The sequence below is a fragment of the Eutrema salsugineum genome, unplaced genomic scaffold (genome assembly GCF_000478725.1).
Source record: "Eutrema salsugineum unplaced genomic scaffold, Eutsalg1_0 scaffold_20, whole genome shotgun sequence".
Lineage (NCBI taxonomy): Eukaryota > Viridiplantae > Streptophyta > Magnoliopsida > Brassicales > Brassicaceae > Eutrema > Eutrema salsugineum.
In genome coordinates, this window is record NW_006256828.1 from 24,585 (window position 1) to 47,111 (window position 22,527).

The 22,527-nt window shown below is 37.2% G+C and overlaps 4 protein-coding genes across 4 annotated transcripts; all 4 read right to left on the bottom strand.

The window, feature by feature from the left end:
- Positions 1 to 725: 725 nt before the first annotated feature.
- LOC18016189 (berberine bridge enzyme-like 26) lies at positions 726 to 2,912 on the bottom strand. Its single transcript, XM_006397986.2, has 2 exons — positions 2,287 to 2,912; positions 726 to 1,848 (listed from the first exon to the last, which is right to left on the bottom strand). Exons 1-2 carry the CDS (start codon positions 2,910 to 2,912, stop codon positions 726 to 728), a joined length of 1,749 nt encoding a protein of 582 aa, XP_006398049.2.
- Positions 2,913 to 3,953: 1,041 nt separating this feature from the next.
- On the bottom strand, positions 3,954 to 4,544 carry LOC18016190 (berberine bridge enzyme-like 26). The gene has a single exon (XM_024155322.1). The coding sequence runs from the start codon at positions 4,542 to 4,544 to the stop codon at positions 3,954 to 3,956; it is 591 nt and encodes a 196-aa protein (XP_024011090.1).
- Positions 4,545 to 15,191: 10,647 nt separating this feature from the next.
- Positions 15,192 to 17,571, bottom strand: LOC18016180 (berberine bridge enzyme-like 25). Its single transcript, XM_006397988.2, is given in 2 exon segments — positions 15,192 to 16,311; positions 16,970 to 17,571. Coding segments are annotated over 2 exon segments (1,722 nt in total).
- Positions 17,572 to 18,403: 832 nt separating this feature from the next.
- LOC18016181 (berberine bridge enzyme-like 26) lies at positions 18,404 to 20,154 on the bottom strand. The gene is made up of 2 exons (XM_006397989.2): positions 19,631 to 20,154; positions 18,404 to 19,520 (listed from the first exon to the last, which is right to left on the bottom strand). Exons 1-2 carry the CDS (start codon positions 20,152 to 20,154, stop codon positions 18,404 to 18,406), a joined length of 1,641 nt encoding a protein of 546 aa, XP_006398052.2.
- Positions 20,155 to 22,527: the final 2,373 nt, after the last annotated feature.

Below are 22,527 nucleotides of genomic sequence, written 5' to 3' on the forward strand. Positions count from 1 at the left end.
GCCTAGCTTTGACTCAGATAGAATTAGAAAACTTAAGATTTTTTTTTCTGGTTATCAAAAAAAAAACTAGATAATTAAAAATGCACATTACGTTCAAAGACTCATATGGATTCAACTATTTAAAATGAACACAAAAAAGCACTAAATTTTATTATTTCAGTGAGAAGATGGGTTAGACATGCTAATTGACGATTATGGTTAAAGATTAATAACGACTAGATAATCCGAGACCGAGAGAAGATAGTTATAGCGCAAAAATAAGCATGTTATCCACATGAGTTAACGAGACAAGCTGATCAGTCAAGATCTTGCAATTCCTTCAAGTCAGGAAAACGTGGATAGAAAAATGTGAACAGAAATCACAAGAGATATTAAAAATTACGAAAAGGAGGTGGCAACATGGGAGATAGCACAAATTGATGATTATAACACGAAACTACAACATATTGTTTAATATTTGTTTTAATTTTGTAATTATAATACAGCAATGATTGAGATATGAGATGGAGAACGAGAACGAGAACGAGAACATGCCTTCGTATACGATGCTATGGTACTAAGAATCACTTGGGTGACCACATAAGAAGAAATGATTCAAGTTTGAGGTAAAACAAAGTACCACATATTTAACCAAAAAAAAAACCATTTTCTGAAATACAGAAGAACCTTTGTTCGAATGTTTATTGCATGTTTTTTAGGCTAGGTGCAATATCTTTATTAATAATTTACATAGTTGTGGGCAGAGTTGGGATACTCTGCTCGTGTCTGAAGACGTTATGTGGATCAACTTTTAATTTAATTTTCACCAATCTGTCGAAATTGTCTTTAAAGTACTTAGTTCCCCAGATTTGGGCTTTCTTGAAGTTAGCCTTTGAGTTGTTTTTGTTCTTCCCGAGGTCTAGATCTCTGTAGTTCACATACGATTGTCTTGGATTGCTTGAGACATAAGGCGTCATGAAACTGTATAGATCTCTAAGCCAGTTAATGTGTTTACTAGGTCTCTTCTCGGTGTTTGTGTTATAGAAAATCTTGAAGAGGGTGCCGCGTCTATGCGGGAAAGGAATCTCAGATTCAGAGAATTTAGCCATCATTCCACCGTAAGGAGTCCAAGCCAGAAATGAAGCAAGAGAGTCTTCTTGCATCATCCTCTTGAAAATTCCTTTAAGCCCTGAAACAGGAATAGGTTCTTTCACGAAATCCGACTTTGATTTGAAGGAAAGTTTTTCGAATGGTGATATCGCTTGAATCAAAACTTCAATAGGAGTGTTCGCCGGAAAATCAGCATTGTAAACAGTGGATTCGATCCAGCTCATCTCGGTACAATCCTTCCGAGTTAGCCCTAGTTCCAGAAAACCCTTGTTCATAACCTTCATCAAAGTGCCTTTCCCGCCAAGAAACAGACCTCTGTACATTGTCATCACAGTCTTGTTTTCACCGTTTCCAATGGGACTGATTGTCACTCGTATGAAGAGCTCTTCAACAAGCTTGTGTGCAATTCGTTGCCACTTAGAAAGAGTCTTGAAGTTAGCGTCTTGTTCTAACGTTTTGATAACCGTGAAGACGGTTAGGGTTTCAGGAACAGGAGCAAGCTTGATCTTCCATGCAAGAATTACTCCAAAACTCGCTCCACCCCCTCCTCTGATAGCCCAAAACAGATCCTCTCCCATCGCGATTCTGTCGAGTAATTTGCCATTAGCATCAACGATCTTTGCGTCTAGAACATTATCTGCAGCAAGACCATACTTCCTCATCAAGGGACCATATCCACCGCCTGTTATATATCCACCTACGCCTACGGTTGAGCACAAACCCGCAGGGAATCCATGGCGATTGCTCTTCTCTGCGATTCTGTAGTTAAACAAAAACACCATCGATATTTCATGGAAACATGTATATGCTATGTTAAAAAAACTTTTGTGAGAAAATAGAGAAGAATAGAATTGTCACAAAAAAAAAAATCAGTTATATTTCATGCATTTTAGTTCCTTAGTTTAGCTCCTAATGTTGCTACTTAGAGCTAAATTGTATTGTATATTGGTGTACTGTTGACTGTTGAGTCTGTTGAGTCGACAGACAGGTAACTGAACTATCAAGCTTTCTTTCATTTTGAAAATTTACAGCCAAAGGACAAAAAAAATTGACTGTTGGTAACAATTTTAGTTTTAGTATTATTCATAATAATTCAAATTTTTGTCATTTTTTTAATTTGTTTGTAAGAAAATTTAAAGTTTATATATTAATGCAAACAGAGAAACTGACCTACGAAACAAACGTAGTTTAGATTACCTGTAGTAAAGTTCACCAAGTGTAGCACCAGCTTGAACCCAAGCACTGTTGTCTTCAATATCAACTTTGATCTGTCTCAGTTTTGAGAAATCGAGCAATACAAATGATGTTTCCATCTGTGAGACATAGGACAAGCCTTCGAAATCGTGACCGCCGCTTCTAACTCGGAGATGAATTCCAAGTTTGTTGGAACATATGATGGAAGCTTGGACGTGAGATTCGTGAACCGGTTTAAATATGCAAATTGGTTTAGGTAGAGACTTGGTCAAGAGCCGTTGATTTTGAATCGTCGATTCAAGAACTTCTTTAAAGATCGAGGCGTTTCTTTTAGGACTGAAGAACGTTTTCTCGAGTGGAAAATCAACATATGTGTTTTTTTCGAGACATTTGATGAAATTGTCTTGTAGGGAGTTTGAAAAAATTGGTGTTATTGTGTACAAAGAAAAATATAGGGCTATAAACGATATATAAAAAATCGCAGGGAATGATTTAGAAATTCTCATCCCTGCAGCCAAACACATAATCTGCGAGGACAAGACGGAAATGGATGTATGTTCGGAGTTTTCTATTTTTGTCAATGAAGAAATGTGTATATATTTGAAAGATCGTGATAAAACAAGATCCATTAATTTAGTTGATGGATCAAATCATAAGATATTCGTCGGCTATGTTTGCATTATTTTGTTGACAGTCACGTGGTAACTAGTTAACTACATGACAAGTTGACTTTATTCCAGCTTGTGACCCATTTTTTTGTTTGACTTTGCTAGAATTAGAAATCTTAAGAATTTTTTTTTGTTATTAACAGAAAAAACTAGAAAATTAAATATGCACATGAAGTTAAAAGATTCATATGGATTCAACTGTTAAAAGTGAACTCATTAAAAGCACAAATTTTATTATTTCAGTGAGAAGATGGGTTTAGACATGCTAATTTTGAGAAATTTGTTGATTCTGTGACAAAATATTCTAAAGAAGATCTGCTAGAGGGAGTTGAGGAGTGGTACGTTTTTCTAATAGATTCGAAAAAGAAAAATCTTTTATCGAGTAGGTTTGGGAATCAAGTTTTTTAGAATATAAATTCAGGGCTTTAAGAATTGTAATTGTATCATTTACACAATTAATAATAAAACCCTAACTGAGTATTTTGCCTCAATTTACGATTTTTCTCTTAGATTATTGCTTTCTAGTTTGATTCACAACATGTTTGTATCTTGCCAGATTATGAAGCTTAGGAATTAATGTTTTGAACCATAGTTCTGCATCTCTATAGGAGGAATATGTTATCAATGGTTATTGTTGACATCTTCGTTAAGTTCTTTCAAATGATCTCTAGAAATTAGAAGTTTTGTTTGGTTTGTGCGGTATCTTAGTTTCGGATTAAATTGCTTTTGTTCTGTTTTCTATCATAGTTAAACTAACTGTTGTGGTTTTTGATTTTATGTGTAGTTTCGCTTCCCTTTGATAGGGATTTAAAAATATCGATAGAGATCATTAAAAATTGCTACATGGAAGAGAACACAATTTGATAATTATAACACGAAACAACAACATATTGTTCCTTCCTCGGTGACCTCGAGTTTCTCGATATCTTACATTGTTGTTATATCTTATATTGCTATTGGAACGAGACATGTATATTTAGGTTTAGACTGGCATTGTTCTTATTATGACATGAACGTAGCTTCAAATGGGCAGAGGTGGGATGCTCGGAAGAAATTCTCTGGATCAACCTTTGATTTAATCCTCACCAATAAGTTGAAATTGTTCTTGAAGTACTGCCTTCCCCACACGCTCGCATTTTTCAAGTTCGAGCTCACGTTTTTCTTGTTCTTTCCTAGGCCAAGATCTCTGTAGTTCACGTAGGCTTGTCGTGGATTACTTGAGACATAAGGCGTCATGAATTTGTACAGATCTCTGATCCACTTAATGTGTCTGCTCGGTCTCATGTCGCTGTCTGGCCAAACCGTTATGTACTGGATTTTGAAGATGACTCCTTTTCTATGCGGAAAAGGGATTTGAGACTCAGAGATTCTCGCCATCATTCCTCCGTAAGGAGTCCACATCATCGTCAGCGAGTCCTCTATAAGCAACTTCTTGAACATCCCGATCAGACCGGATTCAGGAATCGGGTTCTTGACGAAATCCGATTTGGCTTTGAAGTTGATCTTTGGGAAAGGAGACTTCCCTTGAAGCAAAACATTGGTAGGAGTCCCACTTGGGAATCCAGCAATATAAACAATGGATATCCAGCTCATTTCAACACAATCTTTAGTCGTTAGCCCTAGCTCCGGAAAACTCTTTTTTCATAACTTTCATCAACGCATCTTTGTCGCCGAGAAACAGAGCAATGTATGACGTCTGTCACAGTCTTGTTTCCATGGTTTCCAGCTACATTGAAGATAACTCGGATAGCTCGGATAAATTCTTATACACTTAATTAGTGTATTAGAGGAGATGAGATATTTTTGGCTCATGATTGTTTTAAATTGTTGGTCCACCAAACAATTTAATTCAACATCTCCTTTATTCACAATTGACTTAAAATCAATTTGGATTTGTAACCTCCATATCTCTCCATTATTATTTACATTTATTGGGTAAAACTATGAGGTTGTATAAAAAGAATTTTGTTTTTCTTATTCTCTCTTATAGACTTTCTCTTTTTTTTTTACAGAGAGAAAACTCACACAAACCTTCAATCTTTCTAGTCTTTGTCTTCTTTCCAAAATAAGTCCAAAAGTATATGTAAAACATAACGTTCGTCGATTCTATAATTGAGTGCTGCGATTATAGTTTCAAGTGATTATATCATGAGAATCAGGGTCCGATTGGTAAGGACTGTGACTGTAAACTTTTAGGTTTAGCGATTTTGACTTTAGAAACTGTAACTATTATTTTAAATATTTTTAAAAGTATGATTGTTGACAAAATCTATAAAAACGGTGACTGTTACTTTAAATATCAAATTTTCAACCCCAAATATAAATTATATACAATAAAATTATAAAATTTAATTATTAACATAAATAATAAATACAATGGAAGAATATAATGAAAATACAAAAAATCAGAAATTAATAGATAAATATTCATGAAGATGTCATTGTTGTTGGAATTGTAAGTTTGAAGACTATCCAAGAAATAGTATTTGCAACTTTTCTTATATAGATTTCAATAAAATATATATTGTTTATAGTACTTATAATCATTCTGGTGATCTCATAATAAGTGTTTGATTGTTTCAAAGATTTTGTTGAATATATTGTTTTATTTTTTGTGTTGAAAATTTTGTTTGGTTTACTATACTCAAATAAGTTCATCAAAATGGCAGTCAAAAATCTTTAACTATATATTAAAAGAATGAATGCACATAAGCCAATATAAGAATAAGAAATAATTGAAATTGTGAGAAGTAGGAGAGAGAATATTATTGAAAAAAAAATTATGGGTAAAAAGTAGGAGAGAGAAAGTTTAGAAGCTAACAAAACAAGGTGGTAAAAAGAAACAAAGAGAAATCTAAAAAGTGTTGTAAAAGTTTTAAAATATTTTAAAATTCAAAAAATTTGATTGGAAAAAAAATTGTTGTAAGAACTGTAAAAGTCCTCATAGCCTACACGCCAATCAGACCCTCATTATCTCATACACCGTCACACTACAGAATATATTTCGGATTAAGAAAACAGTCAACTCACTTCCACTTCGTCGTTAATTTTTTTAATCTATTCTACTTACAGAACGTTTTTCTTAAGTCTTTTCTGTTTATTTTTTCAATATTTGTCTCTAATATTTTACGCCTATAATGGGTTTATGAAATAATTTTGAAACTCAAAGATATTTTAAACTGAAATTCATTTCTAAGAGCTTAAAGGCTCCATTACAACTTAGCTGATATTTATACAAGAGTTTAAGGAAAACATTGAAAACCCTAAGATAACTCTACCACAGTTAAAACAAACTCATTTCTGTGGTTAGCATTCTCCATACAGGCATGCCAGGGTGTCAAACTTGTTGAGCACTTCAACCGTACAAGCTGTAATGAAGTTCTCGTCATCTCCGTTCGTACTCTGCTTTTGTGTTTTGCCTTTTTGCAGGTTTGAAGGAGGAGACCGTTGAAGGCTGGGTTTTGAGCTAGCTTCTTCACTCTTGGGCCTTGTTTGGTCTTGGCCAAAGTTCGTCATTTTTCTGAATTCCGAAGAAGAGATGTCGTTTAGGTTCTTTGTACAATCAGCCCCTCTCAAACATGGCGTGGGAGAAACTTCTATGCCACGTTTGAACCTCAGAGAGAAGAAAGAAGCCGCTGGTAAGGATTTGGTGAAGATATCAGCTATCTGCAGTTGAGATGGAACATGATTTACCACCAGTGAGCCAAGTGCGACACACTCACGAACATAATGATATTATGATGAGTCTCAAAATGCTTAAGAACGAGCATGATATGTGGGATTTACTGTGAGCTGAACAGCTGAGAGATTGTCACAGAATATCTCAAGTGTAACATGAATAGGAATACTGAGGTCCTTGAGGAGGTTGCCAAGCCAAGTAAGTTCAGATGGTGTTTCGGATAAGGCAAGATATTTGCTTCAGTGGAGATTTTTGCCACGGTAATCTGCTTCTTTGATTACCAGGAGATCAAGTTGTTTCCTAGATAAGTGCAGTAACCACCAGTAGAACGCCTTGTGAGAGGGCAGCCAGTCCAATCAGAGTCACTTTAAGCTTTGAGAAGGAAGTCACTGTCCTTCTGACACTACAAGAAAAGACAGAGTTAGCAACGATTTTTTACGACGAATTATTGTCGTCGCAAATTAATTACGAATTAACGATGATTTAGCACACAATCGTCGTTAATTCGTTGCAAATAAAATCGTTGTAAAACTGTCGCTATTTACGACGTTTTTACGATGATGTTTTGTTTTTAGAAAATAATAATAAAAAAATTAAATTGTCGTAAAATCGTCGCAACGATTTGATTTTTTTCTATTTAATTCTTTTTTCTAATTTATTAATTTAAAAGAAAATCAAATCGTCGTAAATTGCAACGATGTTACGATGATTTGATTTTTTTATTAATTTAATTTTAAAAAACAAAAAAAATTGTCGTAAATTGCAAAGATTTTACAACGATTTCATAAAAGATACAAAGTCCCACATCGGTAGTTTTGGAAAATTTGTTCTAGTATATATATATACCTACTCATAACTATTAAACAATCAGTGTACCACTAACACCAGAATAACCACCGGCCACATCACCGGCCACATCACCGGCCACACCACCGGCCACCACGGGTCACCACCGGCGACCACCGGCCAACACCGGCGACCACCGGCCAACATCGGCAACCACCAGCGACCACCACCGGCCACCACCGGCGACCATCGGCCACCACCACCGGCGACCACCCTGCCACCACCGGCAACCACCAGTGACCACCTGCCACCACCGGCGACCACGGCGACCACCGGCCACCACCGGAGACACCGACTACCACCGGTAATTATTATTTTAAATATAAAATAATAAATAATAAATAATTATCGATTGCGACGATTTTACAATAATTTTATTTTTTAAAAAAATAAATAATCGTCGTAAAATCGTTGTAAATTAGCGACGATTTTTATTCGTCGCTAATTTACGACGATTTTACGACGATTTCGCATTAGCGACGATCGATTAACGACGATTACGATTTCGGCGTAAAATCGATGGTAAGTCCTGTTTGCAACAATTTTACAACGAATATATATTCGTTGTAAATGGAGTGTTTTTTTGTAGTGTGAAAGGTAATACCCATTGATATTGTACCTTTTATGTACGAAAAACACGTTTAAGCAACTTGAATTCTGAGACAGTAGGGTGATGCATCTTTTGATACACAAAATTCACAGCATATTGAATGTCTGGCCGAGTTAGAGTGAGATATTGCAGCTTTCCGGCAAGACTTCTGAAATATGTTGGATTTTCAAAGTGCTCAGTTTGATTTGGGGTAAAATGCGGTTGCAGAGATAAGAGAGTGGGCATAGGTGAGTAATCACTCATTGCAGCCATAGAAAGAAGATCTTCAGCATATTTTTGCTGAGACAAGAAAAGCCCCTCTTTATAAAGTGTGCCTGAATGCCTAAGAAATAATGCATCTGACCAAAATCTTTCATTCTGAAATGTCTGTTGATGTCAATGAGAAACTTGGTTATTGCAGAAGACTTATTGCCCGTAATGACCATGTCATCAACATAAAGTAACAACATGATAACATCTCTATTTTGTGTGTAGACAAATAGAGAGGGATCCAGCTTGCTGCAAACAAAACCAAACTCAAGCAAATAATTACTAAACTTGTCAAACCAAGCCCGTGGTGCATGTTTAAGACCGTACAAAGATTTGTGTAGCAACCAAACATGATCAGGATGTTCTGTATCAACAAAACCTGCATGTTGCTTCATGTAAACGACCTCAGTTAGATCGCCATGAAGAAAGGCGTTTTTGACATCCATTTGTTTGATGTCCCAACCCATTACCGTTGCAGTGTGAAGAACAGTTAGAACGATTGGTGTTCTGACAACAGGACTATATGTTTCACGATAGTCAATGCCTTCTTTTTGATCAAATCCTTTAGCAACAAGTCTAGCTTTTAGCTTATCTAAAGAACCATCTGCCTTAAGTTTGGTTCGGAAAACCCATTTACTTCCTAAAACATTCATGTTTGGTGAGTAAGGAACTAAGGACAAGGTCTTTGTTTCTCTGCAATTTTCTATTTCATCATTCATTGCTGCGTTCCAGCCTGGATCCTTGAGAGCCGTTTTAACCGTCTTAGGCTTGGGATATGACACTTTGTTTGTGAGAAGTGCATACCTTGGGTTCGGCTTTGAAATGCCAGCCTTAGAGCGAGTGACAATTTGATGAGCAGGAGCTTGAGAAATCTCTGCAGATTCTGGTTCTGGTGAGGCAGGAGCTGTAGTTGTTGCATCAGTTGATGGAAATGGTCTGGTATAACTGTCCTGTCTGATGCAGGAGAGATACTGTCGCATATAGGTTCATGATCTAAGCATGCCTTACATCCAGAATATCTTCATGCATCAGCAGTAGTTAAAACCAGAGAAGTGGTTGGAGTTGGGACAGAAGAGGAAGAAAATCATCTGTTGTGAACATTGGTGATGTTGGTGATGAGAAGATGGTATTAGTTACATCAGAAGAAGACTATGCAGTTGTTGTTGCAGAGATTTCAAAGCCTTTTATCCAAGCAGTATGAAGAGAAGATCCAGTCGTTTTATGGAGAGAAACATATTTGTCTTCGAATGGAAAAGATTCCTCATCAAAGATAACATGTCGACTGAAATAGACTCTGCCAGTGGGTGGATAAAGGCACATGTAGCTTTATACTTTGCAGTATAGCCGAGAAAAACACATCTTAAGGACCTTGGATCAAACTTGTTTGCAGTATAAGCTCGAAGAGTTAGAAAATAAGCACAACCGAATGTCCTCAAGGCTGTATAGTCTGGTGGTTGACCATATAACAGTTGATGTGGAGAAATGTTATCTTTGAGAGCACTTGTTGGAAGAAGATTGATCAAAAAGTTTTGAAGTGAAAAAGGACTCAACCCAATATTTTTGCAACATTTCACTTTCAAACATCATTGATAGACCAAGTTCAACCAAGTGTCTGTGCTTTCTTTCAGCCAGACTATTTTGTTCCGGTGTATGAGGACATGAGACAAAGTATTGAATGCCACATTGCTCTAATTGTGTGAGGAGTTGTTTGTTTATAAACTCTCATCCACCATCACATTGAAAGGTTCTGATTCTCGACAAGTCTTTGAAAGGCAAAAAATGTTGAGTAGAAATCATACTTGTACTTTAAAGGTAAAACCAACAATAGCGAGACCAGTTGTCAATAAGTATTATATAATACCGAAAACCCTGCACCAATACAACTGGTGCAGGACCCAAAAGATCACAATACACTCTTTGAAGTGGTCTAGTTGAAACAAAAACATAATCAGAAAATGAAAGTCTATAACTTTTTCCAAGCTGACAAGACTCACACACCATTCTTGTATGCGTAGGAGATTAGAGATTGGGTCATCCAAATGCTCAAGTTCTGCAGCGGTTGCTCATCAGTTCAACACCAAAATTGGAACCTTTCAATGTGATGGTGGAGGAGAGTTTATAAACAAACAACTCCTCACACACTTAGAGCAATGTGGCATTCAACACTTTGTCTCATGTCCTCATACACCGCGACTCTGGCTGAAAGAAAGCACAAACACTTGGTTGAACTTGGTCTATCAATGATGTTTGAAAGTGGAATGTTGAAAAAATATTGGGTTGAGTCCTTTTTCACTTCAAACTTTTTAATCAATCTTCTTCCAATAAGTGCTCTCAAAGATAACATTTCTCTACATCAACTGTTATATGGTCAACCACCAGACTATACAGCCTTGAGAACATTCGGTTGTGCTTGTTTTCTAACTCTTCCAGCTTATACTGCAAACAAGTTTGGTCTAAGGTCCTTAAGTTGTGTTTTTTTCGGCTATACTGCAAAGTATAAAGGCTACAGGTGCCTTTATCCACCAACTGGCAGAGTCTATCTCAGTCGACATGTTATCTTTGATGAGGAATCCTTTCCGTTCAAGGACAAATATGTTTCTCTCTAGAAAACGACTGGATCTTCTCTCCATTCTGCTTGGATAAAAGGCTTTGAAATCTCTGCAACAACAACTGCAAAGTCTTCTTCCAATGTAACTAATACCATCTTTTCATCACCAACATCACCAATGTTCACAACATATGATTTTCTTTCTCTTATGTACCCAACTCCAACCACATCTCTGGTTTTAACTACTGCTGATGCAGGAAGATATTCTGGTGTACAGCCTGCTTAGATCATGAACCTATAGGCGAAAATATCTCTCTTGAATCAGACAGGACAGTTATATCAGACCAGTTTCCATCAACTGATACAACAACAACATCTCCTGCCTCACCAGAACCAGAATCTGCAGAGATTTCTCAAACTCCCGCTCATCAAATGATCACTCGCTCTAAGGCTGGCATTTCAAAGCCGAACCCAAGGTATGCACTTCACACAAACAAAGTGTCATATCCCGAACCTAAGACGGTTAAAATGGCTCTCAAGGATCCAGGCTGGAACGCAGCAATGAATGATGAAATGGAAAACTGCAGAGAAACAAAGACCTTTTCCTTAGTTCCTTACTCACCAAACATGAATGTCTTAGGAAGTAAATGGGTTTTCCGAAACCAAGCTTAAGACAGATGGGTTCTTTAGATAAGCTAAAAGCTAGACTTGTTGCCAAAGGATTTGATCAAGAGAAGCATTGACTATCTTGAAACATATAGTCCTGTTGTCAGAACACCAATCATTCTAACTGTTCTTCACACTGCAACGGTAATGGGTTGGGACATCAAACAAATGGATGTCAAAAACGTTTTTCTTCATGGAGATCTAACTGAGGTCGTTTACATGAAACAGCATGCAGGTTTTGTTGATACAGAACATCGTGATCATGTTTGGTTTCCACAAAAAGCTCTATACGGTCTTAAACAAGTACCACGGGCTTGGTTTGACAAGTTTAGTAATTATTTGCTTGAGTTTGGTTTTGTTTGCAGCAAGCTGGATCCCTCTCTATTCGTCTACTCACAGAATAGAGATGTTATCATGTTGTTACTTTATGTTGATGACATGGTCATTACGGGAAACAAGTCTTCTGCAATGACCAAGTTCCTCATTGATATCAACAGACATTTCAGAATGAAAGATCTTGGTCAGAGGGGCTTTTTCTTGTCTCAGCAAAAATATGCTAAAGATCTTCTTGCTGTGGCTGCAATGAGTGATTGCTCACCTATGCCCATTCCCTTACCTCTGCAAACGCATCTTACCCCAAATCAAACTGAGCTCTTTGAAAATCCAACATATTTCAGAAGTCTTGCCGGAAAACTGAAATATCGCACTTTAACTTGGCCAGACATTCAATATGCTGTGAACTTTGTGTGCCAAAAGATGCATCACCCTACTGTCTCAGACTTCAAGTTGGTTAAACGTGTTCTTCGCTACATAAAATGTACGATATCAATGGGTATTACCTTTTGGAAGGACACTGGCTTGGAAACCTCCTCAAGGACCTCGGTATTAATATTCATGTTACACCTGAGATATTCTGTGACAATCTCTCAGCTTTTCAGCTCACAGTAATCTCACATATCATGATTGCTATAAGCATTTTGAGACTCATCATCATTATGTTCGTGAGCATGTCCCACTTGACTCACTGGTGGTAAATCATGTTCCATCTCAACTGCAGATAGCTGATATCTTCACCAAATTCTTACCAGCGGCTTCTTTCTTCTCTCTGAGGTTCAAACTTGGCATAGAAGTTTCTCCCACGCCATGTTTGAGAGGGGCTGATTGTACAAAGAACCTAAACGACATCTCTTCTTCGGAATTCAGAAAAATGACGAACTTTGGCCAAGACCAAACAAGGCCCAAGAGTGAAGAAGCTAGCTCAAAACCCAGCCTTCAACGGTCTCCTCCTTCAAACCTGCAAAAAGGCAAAACACAAAAGCAGAGTACGAACGGAGATGACGAGAACTTCATTACAGCTTGTACGGTTGAAGAGCTCAACAAGTTTGACACCCTGGCATGCCTGTATGGAGAATGCTAACCACAGAAATGAGTTTGTTTTAACTGTGGTAGAGTTATCTTAGGGTTTTCAATGTTTTCCTTAAACTCTTGTATAAATATCAGCTAAGTTGTAATGGAGCTTTTAAGCTCTTAGAAATGAATTTCAGTTTAAAATATCTTTGAGTTTCAAAATCTTTTCATAAACCCATTATAGGCGTAAAATATTAGAGATAAATATTGCAAAAATAAATAGAAAAGACTTAAAAAACGTTTTGTAAATAGAATACATTAAGAAAAATAACGAAGAAGTGGAGACTAGTTGACTGTTTTCTTAATCCGAAATATATTCTGCTACCATGTAGGATAATCCAAGCAAGGATTATTCATGCTCTAAAGAAGCTTAATAAGATAGATAAAAGACAGAAAATGAAATAGCACATTGAGCTTTATTGTGCAATTAAGTAAAAGAGGGAAAAAGCTTCAAGTTGTCACCAAGAACTCAAAACATTAATTGATATATTGAAAATGAGAGCAGGAGAGGCAACTCTCCAAAGTTATAAAAATGCTCTTCATAAGAGCATATATATATGAACTACTAGCTTGGAACCCTAATTACAACATAGGCTCGTATAAACATGGACTTATGTTGGGCTTTTCATGTGTGTGCTTCATTACTCCTCTGCAATTTTAGCGTCGAGTCAAAAACGAGATGCAAAGTTTGAAAGCAAACGTAGACGACTTGGAATAACATGACGACTTGAAGCAAGAACAACAATGATGTAGACAGATACTCTGTTCACCAAGGAGAACATTAGTGTAAGAACTTTTTCAGGTTCTTTTGACCTATTTGTCTCACGAAGAGTCCAGGTTTCTTTTCCTGTTTGACTATCCTAAGTTATCTCATGACAAAAGAATTATCTTCCCAAAACTACTGAAACCTCACTCAATCTCAGCTTGTTTTCCAAAAGCCACCGAAATCTGCCATTCAATCAGCCTTCTCTTATTTTACCGAGCACCTTTATGTATGTGCAACAAATTTTAAAATTTGCAACAGAGACTAAGCATCCCATTTACGTATAGCAAACCCAAACCTAGCCTATTCCATTCTAGCTTCAGAATACCAGACATAAATCTAAACCAGCCAGCAGAATCTTCTTCTCAAGCTATCACACACGGCATTACCAACTGTTTTGTCTTAGAAGAGAGTAAAGACATAACCTTGTGTGAGAGGGACTGAAGCTTGATCTTCTGGTTGGAGAGAACCCATGAACCTGGCTCTGATACCATGAAAGGATTTTGAAATTCAAAGATATTTTAAACTGAAATTCATTTCTAAGAGCTTAAAGGCTCCATTACAACTTAGCTGATATTTATATAAGAGATTAAGAAAAACATTGAAAACCCTAAGATAACTCTACCACAGTTAAAACAAACTCATTTATGTGGTTAGCATTCTCTAGACAGGTGTGCCAGGGTGTCGAACTTGTTGAGCACTTCAACCGTACAAGCTGTAATGAAGCTCTCGTCGTCTCTGTTCGTACTCTGCTTTTGTGTTTTGTCTTTTTACAGGTTTGAAAGAGAAGACCGTTGAAGGCTGGATTTTGAGTAGGCTTCTTCACTCTTGGGCCTTGTTTGGTCTTGGCCCAAGTTTGCCATTTTGCTGAATTCCGACGAAGTAACGTCGTTTAGTTTCTCTGTTCTATTAGTTTAGACATGCTAATTAATGATTATGGTTAAAATAACGACAAGGTAATCCGATTAGATAGCTATAGCACAAAAATAAGCATGTTTCCACATGAGTTAAGGAGACAAGCTGATCTCAAGATCTTACCTTGCCTTCAAAGTCAGGAAAACGTGGTTAGAAAAATGTGGACAGAAATTACAAGAGATATTAAAAATTGCAGAAAAGGAGGTGGCAACTTGGGAGATAGCATAAATCGATGATTATAACACGAAACTACAACAAATTGTGTAATATTTTATTTAATCTTGTAATTATAATACAGCAATGATTGAGATATGAGATCTTGAACGAGAACGAGAACATGTCTTCGTATACGAAGCTATGGTAGTAAGAATCACTAGGGTGACACATTAGAAGAAATGATTCGAGTTTGAGGTAAAACAAAGTACCACATTTTTAACCAAAAAAACCATTTTCTGAAACACAGGAAAACCATTGTTCGAATGTTTATTTCATGTTTTTAGGGTTTGGTGCAATATACCTTTATTCATAATTTACATAGTTGTGGTTATATCATGATCCTAGCTTTGAACGGGCAGACTTGGGATGCTCTGCTCGTGTCTGAAGACGTTATGTGGATCAACTTTTGATTTAATCTTCACCAATCTGTCAAAATTGTCTTTAAAGTACTTAGTTCCCCAGACTTGAGCTTTCTTGAAGTTAACCTTTGAGTTGTTCTTGTTCTTCCCGAGGTCTAGATCTTTGTAGTTCACATACGATTGTCTTGGATTGCTTGAGACATAAGGCGTCATGAAACTGTATAGATGTCTGAGCCAGTTAATGTGTTTACTAGGTCTCTTCTCGGTGTCTGTGTAATAGAGAATCTTGAAGATGGTGCCGCTTCTATGCGGGAAAGGGATCTCAGATTCAGGGAATTTGGCCATCATTCCACCGTAAGGAGTCCAAGCCAGAAATGAAGAAGAGTCTTCTTGAATCATTCTCTTGAAGATTCCTCTAAGCCCTAAAACAGGAATAGGGTTTTTCACGAAATCCGACTTTGATTTGAAGGAAGGTTTTCCGAAAGGTGATATCGCCTGAAGCAAAGCCTCAATAGAAGTATTCGCCGGAAACTCGGCATTGTAAACAGTGGATTCGATCCATTTCATTTCAATACAATCCTTCCGAGTTAGCCCTAGTTCCGGAAAACCCTTGTTCATAACCTTCATCAAAAAGCCTTTCGCGCCAAGAAACAGACTTCTGTACGATGTCGTCACAGTCTTGTTTCCAACGATTCCACTAGGTCTGATTATCACTCGAATGAAGAGCTCTTCAACAAGCTTGTCTGCGATTCTTTGCCACTTAGAAAGAGTCTTGAATTTAGCGTCTTGTTCCAATGTTTTGTTTACGGTGAATACGGTTACAGTTTCAGGAAGAGGAACAAGCTTGATCTTCCATGCAAGAATTACTCCAAAACTCGCTCCACCACCTCCTCTAATAGCCCAAAACAGATCCTCTCCCATCCCGATTCTGTCGAGTAATTTGCCATTAGCATCAACGATCTTTGCGTCTAGAACATTATCTGCTGCAAGACCATACTTCCTCATCAAGGGACCATATCCACCGCCTGTTATATATCCACCTATGCCAACGGTTGAGCACAAACCCGCAGGGAATCCATGGCGATTGCTCTTCTCTGCGATTCTGTAGTTAAACAAAAACATCAAACATAATTCATTATTCGATACTTGATGGTTTAATATTTTGCATGTACATGTACAGTAAAACCTATAAATTAATAATGTTAGGACTGCAATATTCTATTAATTTATCGAGTTATTAATTTATTGATATAAAATCAGCTCGAAAAACTAATTTGGGACTTAAGAAATGTATTAATTTATCAAGGTATTAATTTATCAAGTATTAATTTATAGAGATTATACTGTATAATTAACTATTTTAACGCATAGAAACATGTATATGCTATGTTAAAAAATAATTTTGTGGGAAAATAAACTTATATTCCATGCATTTTTAGTTCCTTAATGTAGTTCCTAATGTTGCTACTTAGAGCTAAATTGTATATTGCTATACTGTTGACTGTTGAGTCTGTATAGAGAGCCAAAAGTTTGTCTACAGACAGGTAATTGAACCATCAAGCTTTCTTTCATTTTGAAAATTTACAACCAAAGGAAACAAATTGTCTGTTGGTAACAATTTTAGTTTGATTTTTCAACAGTATCATTCATAATAATTCAAATTTTTGTAAATTTGTTTTGATTTGCTTGTAAGAAAATTAAGTTTATATATTAATGCAAACACAGAAACTGACCTACGAAACAAACGTAGTTTAGATTACCTGTAGTAAAGTTCACCAAGTGTAGCACCAGCTTGAACCCAAGCACTGCTGTCTTCAATATCAACTTTGATCTGTCTCAGTTTTGAGAAATCGAGCAATACAAATGATGTTTCCATCTGTGAGACATAGGACACGCCTTCGAAATCGTGACCACCGCTTCTAACACGGAGATGAATTCCAAGTTTCTTGGAACATATGATGGAAGCTTGGACGTGAGATTCGTGAACTGGTTTAAATATGAAAATCGGTTTAGGTAGTGACTTGGTCAAGAGCCGTTGATTTTGAACCGTCGATTCAAGAACTTCGATAAAGATCGAGGCGTTTCTTTCAGGAGTGAAGAACGTTTTCTCGAGTGGAAAATCAACATGTGTGTTTCTGTGGAGACATTTGATGAAATCATCTTGTATGGAGTTTGAAGAAATTGGTGTTATTGTGTAGAAAGAAAAATATAGGGCTATAAACGATATATAAAAAATCATCCCTACAGCCAAACACATAATCTGCGACGACAAGATGGAAATGGATATATGTTAGGAGTTTTCTTCTTTTGTCAATGAAGAAATGTGTATATATATGAAAGATCGTGATAAAACAAGATCCATTAATTCAGTTGATCGATCAAATCATCAGATTTCGCTGGCTATGTTTGCATTATTTTGTTTCTTGATGTGACTTAGTGACAGTCACATTGCAACTACATGACAACTTGACTTTATTCCTGCTTGTGACCCATTTTTTTGTTTGACTTTGCTGGAATTAGAAATCTTAAGATTAATTTGTTATCAACAGAAAAAAAACTAGATATTTAAATATGCACATGAAGTTAAAAGATTCATATGGATTCAAGTATTCAACTGTTAAAAATGAACTTATAAAAAGCACACATTTTTTTTCAGTGAGAAGATGGGTTTAGACATGCTAATTTCGGTGAGAAAATGGGAAATCATGTTTCTATCTTGCCTGATTATGAGCCTAGGAATCAATGTTTTGAACCGCGGTTGGAGGAATATGTAATGTTATTGATGGTTGGCTGTGGACATCTTCGTTAAGTTATTTCAAAAGGATCTCCACAAATTAGAAGTTTTGTTGGATTTGTGCAGTATCTTAATTTCGGATTCAATTGCTTTTGTTTTGTTTTCTGTCATAGTTTTGAACTGCTTTTATTCGTTGTAATTGTAGTATCGCTTTCCTTTGATAGGGATTTGAAAATATGGATAGAGATCATTAAAAATTGCAGAAAATGAGGTGGCTACATGGAAGATAACACAAACTGATGATTATAACACAAAACAACGACATATTGTTCCTTCCTCGGTAATCTCGAGTTTCTCTATATTTAATATTGTTGTTATTTAGATGGCTCTTGGAACGAGACATGTATATATATATTTAGGTTTGGACTTGTATTGTTCTTATTATAACATGAACTTAGCTTCAAATGAGCAGAGGTGGGATGCTCTGCTCGTGTCTGAAGAAATTCTCTGGATCAACCTTTGATTTAATCCTCACCAATCTGTTGAAATTGTTCTTGAAGTACTGCCTTCCCCACACTCTCGCATTTTTCAAGTTTGAGCTCGCGTTTTTCTTGTTCTTTCCCAAGTCAAGATCTCTGTAGTTGACGTAAGCTTGTCGTGGATTACTTGAGACATAAGGCGTCATAAATTTGTAGAGATCTCTGATCCATTTAATGTGTCTGATCGGTCTCTTGTCGCTGTCTGGCCAAACCGTTATGTACTGAATCTTGAAGATGACTCCTTCTCTATGCGGAAAAGGGATTTGAGACTCTGAGATTCTCGCCATCATTCCTCCGTAAGGAGTCCACATCATCGTCGGCGAGTCCTCTTTGAGCAACTTCTTGAACATACCGATAAGCCCTAATTCAGGAATAGGGTTCTTGACGAAATCCGATTTGGCTTTGAAGTTGATCTTTGGGAAAGGAGACTTCCCTTGAAGCAAAACATTAGTAGGAGTCCCACTTGGGAATCCAGCAATGTAAACAATGGATTCAATCCAGCTCATTTCAACACAATCTTTCCTCGTTAGCCCTAGCTCCGGAAAACTCCTCTTCATAACTTTCATCAACGCGTCTTTGTCGCCGAGAAACAGAGTATTGTATGACGTTGTCACAGTCTTGTTTCCAAGGCTTCCAGCTACGTTGAAGATCACTCGAATGAACAACTCTTCAACAAGCTTATCTGCAACTTCTTGCCACTTTGAAAGAATCCTTGTGGCGTCTTGTTCTAACGTTTTGGTAACTGTGAAGACGGTTACAGTCTTTGAAACAGGAACAAGCTTAATCTTCCATGCAAGAATTACCCCGAAACTCGCTCCACCTCCTCCACTAATCGCCCAAAACATATCCTCTCCCATCGAGGATCTGTCGAGTAATTTGCCATTAGCATCAACGATCTTTGCGTCAAGAACATTATCTCCAGCAAGACCAAACTTCCTCATCAAGGAACCGTATGCACCGCCTGTTATGTGCCCACCTATCCCTAAGCTCGAGCACAAACCTGCCGGAAACCCATGGACCTTGCTCTTCTCTGCAATCCTACAGGTATGACAAAACAGTTTCTTGATCAAATAAATCATCAAAGATTCATAGTAAAAGTATTGGAGATAGCTTGGGGAGCAAGATACACATCTTAAAAATTTATATACCTGTAATAAAGTTCACCAACTGTGGCACCAGCTTGAACCCAAGCATTGTTGTCTTTAATATTAACATTGATCTGTCTCAGCTTTGATAGATCCAACAATATAAATGGTTTTTCGATCTCTGATACATAAGACAGGCCCTCGTAATCGTGACCACCGCTTCTGACACGGAGATGAATTCGGAGTTTCTTGGAACAGATGATGGAAGCTTGGACGTGAGACTCGTGAACCGGTGTGAATATGAATCCCGGTTTAGGCATGGAATTTGTCAAGAACCGGAGATTCTGAGCTGTCGATTCAAGGACTTCGCTGAATATAGAGACGTTTCTGGCAGGGGTGAAGAACGTTTTCTCGAGTGGGAAATCGACATTTGTATTTCTGTGGATACATTCGATGAAGTCGTGTTGTAGAGAGGTTGAAGAAGTTGGTGTTATGGTGCAGTAGAATGAAAAAGATAGGGCTAAAAGAGAAATATATGAAAAATTAGGGAGTTGTTTTGAAATTCCCATCCTTGCAGGCTGCAGCATCTGCAGAAATAAGTATATGCAAGAGAGAAGCTAAAGAGCACAGAATTAGACTTCAAGATGGAAGTGGATGTATATTGGTTTTTCTTGAACAAAAAAATATTTATATGAATATGAAAGATCGTGATAAAAACAGGATCCATTAAATTAGTTGCTGAGAGTGGAATAAATGAAATAACGTGCTTAGAAAATGGTGTGATTACATCAGTTATGTTATAACACATATCATATATGGACTCTTATACCGGCCCATTAGGTCCATCAGGGCATTGTACTTAACTTAGATTCCTTATGTACTCTATATATACATTCCAGTGATTAATAAAGTTTCTAAGTTTTCACAACACGTTATCAGCACGATAAGACTCTCTCAACGAAAAACCCTAATAAATCCGGCCACCACCAAAACCCTAAAAGCAAGTCGAAACTTAAAAGACGCATATCTTCCAAACCGTGAGGAACCAGAAGACGATCTACATATCAAATCGAAGCCCTCGACGAGACGAATCTACTGGTGAAAACCGTTTGTCGATCCAACGTCGGACGCGCCCTCACGCACACTTACAGTACACGACGATCAACCGAAAAAAAAAACCAGATCCGAGTTTTTCCTTCTTCAACCAGCAGCTTCTCCAGTTTTGGTGATCAATCCTTGGAATTTGTAGCGGCTAACTGAGGTCTATTAGCTCCCAGTTTCATTAGCCTGTCAGAAATCCAAAGGTGGAAAAGGTATCTTCTAAAACTGAAAGCCATAGAACCTGTTGTTTAAACACTTCAAAACCCTATAAAAAAAAAAAAAAAAAAAAAAAAAAAAAAAAAAAATCGATCTCTAATTGATTGAAAGTGTTTGATACTCTGATGATTGATTGATAACTTGTTGATTGATTGTTTAAATTACAAGTTTATGCATGTTCAAAGGTTTTAAACTCGTTTTATAAAACCCTAATCTACAAAAACCTAACAACCGTTTTTGGCCATGTTTATGGCATAAACCTATTCGATTTTCTTCATGTTTAATAAGCTTGTTGCAGCTTATTTGATTGTTGATTCTCTTGCTTGAAACACTTGATTGAATAAACTAAGAAAATCAACCCTAAATCCTAAGCTTGATTCACGATTTTGTAATCTTCAAAATCGTAAGTCATAATGCTTAAACCCTAGTCCTTTTCACGTGATTTCTTTGTTGTCCTTGTGAAATTATTAAAACCATCGACCACAGATCCTATAGATCTCGAAATCACATCCAAAATATGTTTTCCAAACCGTTAAAACCCTAGATAAAACCCTAATCATATTCGGCTCCCCTAGGGTTCCTCCTAAACCGCCTAAAACCGGCTAAACCTGGTTCTCATTAACCGAAATTATATTCGGCTTTAACCGATTAAATCACAGCTATTAAACCGACATCATGTTCGGGGTAACTAAAACCATACCCTTTAAAATTTACTATTTCCGAGAAAGTTCCCTCTAATAGAAAGTTTCCTCATATAAAAACTTTCCTCATATAGAAATTTTCCCGACATAGAAACTTTCCTCATTTAGAAAATTACCCAAATTAGAAACTTTCCAAATTTAGAAATTTTCCTAAAATAGAAATATTCTCAAAATAGAAAGTTTCATCATCAGCATTCAAAATTTTCTCAAAACAATCCCTAACAAAATCAATCTCATGTTTCAGATGTCAAACATTCAGAAATGTGAATTCGAGGCCCTTCACGTCTCCGGGGATAACTACCTCGAGTGGGCCCTAGACATGCGCTTGTTCCTTGCATCGAAAGAACTCGATGCATGTATTACCGACGGTAACACCGCATCCCGTAAGGGACAGTCTCAGGCGATATGTCACATACGCCATCATCTGGCCCCGAGCCTTAAGCAGCAATATCTCACTCTTGAGAATCCACTTGAATTGTGGCAAGCGCTGAAAAAGCGATATGACCATCAGAAAATGGTCCAGTTGCCTCAGGCAGATTTCGACTGGAAGAACCTTCGGTTCCAGGACTACAAATCCGTAGATGATTACAACAACGAACTCTTTCGTATTGTTGCCATCCGGAAACTCTGTGGCGAGGATGTGACAGATAATGATCTCCTCGAGAAAACATTATCCACATTCAGCACAGAGAATGTTGTGCTCCAACAACAATACCGTGCAATGAAACACACATTGTACGAAGACTTGTTGTCCTGTCTTCTCCTCGCTGAGAAGAATAACCAGCTGCTTATGAGGAACAGCGCTATGAGGCCCCCGGGATCGGCTCCTGTCCCAGCTTCTCGTCAAGAGTCCTACCATGTTCAACCTGATAGATCCTCAGATCACCGCCGTGGACGTGGTAATGGACGTGGTAATGGCCGAGGACATGGACGTGGAAGACG